The sequence below is a fragment of the Etheostoma cragini genome, chromosome 23, assembly GCF_013103735.1.
Source record: "Etheostoma cragini isolate CJK2018 chromosome 23, CSU_Ecrag_1.0, whole genome shotgun sequence".
Lineage (NCBI taxonomy): Eukaryota > Metazoa > Chordata > Actinopteri > Perciformes > Percidae > Etheostoma > Etheostoma cragini.
Window position 1 is genome coordinate 403,486 of NC_048429.1, and position 1,577 is coordinate 405,062.

The 1,577-nt window shown below is 62.6% G+C and overlaps 1 protein-coding gene and 1 long non-coding RNA gene across 2 annotated transcripts in view; one reads left to right on the forward strand and one right to left on the reverse strand.

The window, feature by feature from the left end:
* Positions 1–1,577, forward strand: part of LOC117938512 — a 12,752-nt gene that overhangs the window by 1,796 nt on the left and 9,379 nt on the right. The window lies entirely within an intron of this gene.
* On the reverse strand, positions 93–1,577 carry LOC117938489 (shaker-related potassium channel tsha2). The gene has a single exon (XM_034863131.1). The coding sequence runs from the start codon at positions 1,575–1,577 to the stop codon at positions 105–107; it is 1,473 nt and encodes a 490-aa protein (XP_034719022.1). The 3' UTR covers positions 93–104.

Genomic DNA, 1,577 nt, shown 5'->3' on the forward strand with positions numbered 1-1,577 from the left:
CAGATCTACCTCTTCTATATTTGGACACACATCACCTGCAAAGGGAAGTGTTTGTTCAAATGTAATCTCCCCCCCCACACACACACACACACACACTGTCCCACTCACACGTCGGTGAGCTTCCCGGTGTAGGTTTTGCGCGGGCTGCAGTTGGTGTATTTGATGGAGTCCGCGTCCGGGTCCGGGTCCGGGTCCGGGTCGCTGTCCTGGAAGTCCGACTTGCACAGAGACGGCTTGTTGTCGCTCCGGTTGAACTCCCCGAAGTGCACCTGCGGCTGCTGCTGTCCGCAGGTCACGTGCGTGTACTGGAACTGCTCCTCGTGCTCCGTCTCGCGGTGGTAGAAGTAGTTGAAGTTGGACACGATGACGGGCACCGGGAGCGCGATGGTGAGCACGCCGGCGATGGCGCACAGCGAGCCCACGATCTTCCCCCCGATGGTCACGGGACACATGTCCCCGTAACCCACGGTTGTCATGGAAACCACGGCCCACCAGAAGGCGTCCGGGATGCTGCTGAAGCCCGAGTCCGGGTCGTCCGTCTCCGCGAAGTACACCGCGCTGGAGAACAGGATGACTCCGATGAAGAGGAAGAAGATGAGCAGGCCGAGCTCGCGCATGCTGGCTTTGAGAGTCTGGCCCAGGATCTGCAGCCCCTTGGAGTGGCGGGACAGCTTGAAGATGCGGAAGACGCGCACGAGGCGGATGACGCGCAGGATGGCGAGCGACATGGCCTGCTGCCCGTTGCCCTGGTGCTCCGCGAGCTCCAGCCCGAGCGTGATGAAGTACGGCATGATGGCCACGATGTCGATGGTGTTCATGATGTTCTTGAAGAACGCCGCTTTGCTCGGGCACGCGAGGAAGCGCACCAGCAGCTCGAAGGAGAACCAGATGATGCACAGGGTCTCCACGATGAAGAACGGGTCCGTGAAGGGGTTCGCTTGCGTCCTGGCGCGCGCGGTTCCGTTCCCGACGAGCGGCTCGTCCGACGTCCTGGCGTCCTCGCGGAACTCGGGCAAGGTCTCCAGGCAGAAGATCACGATGGAGATGAGGATGACGAGCACGGAGACGATGGCGATGCCCCGCGCGGGCCCCGAGCTCTCCGGGTACTCGAACAGGAGCCAGACCTGCCGCTGGAACTCGCTCTCCGGCAGCGCGCGCTCCTCCTCCTTAATGAACCCCTCGTCCTCTTTGAAGTTCTCGATCGCAGCCTCACCCAGCTCGTAGAATTTGATCTCCTCCATGAAGATGTCCACGGGCACGTTGACGGGTCTGCGCAGGCGCCCCCCGGACTGGTAGTAGTAGAGGATGGCGTCGAAGCTCGGCCGGTTCCGGTCGAAGAAGTACTCGTTGCGCAGCGGGTCAAAGAAGCGCATCCGCTTGTGCGGGTTCCCCAGCAGCGTGGCGGGGAACTGCGCGAGCGTCTTGAGCTGCGTCTCGAAGCGCAGCCCGGAGATGTTGATGACCACGCGCTCGCAGCACTCCTGGTGGTCCTGGGTCTCCGGCGCGTACACATCCTGCGCGGACAGCCCGGCCAGAGCCACAGTCTCATCCAGGTTCTCCCCGGGCACCACGGTCAT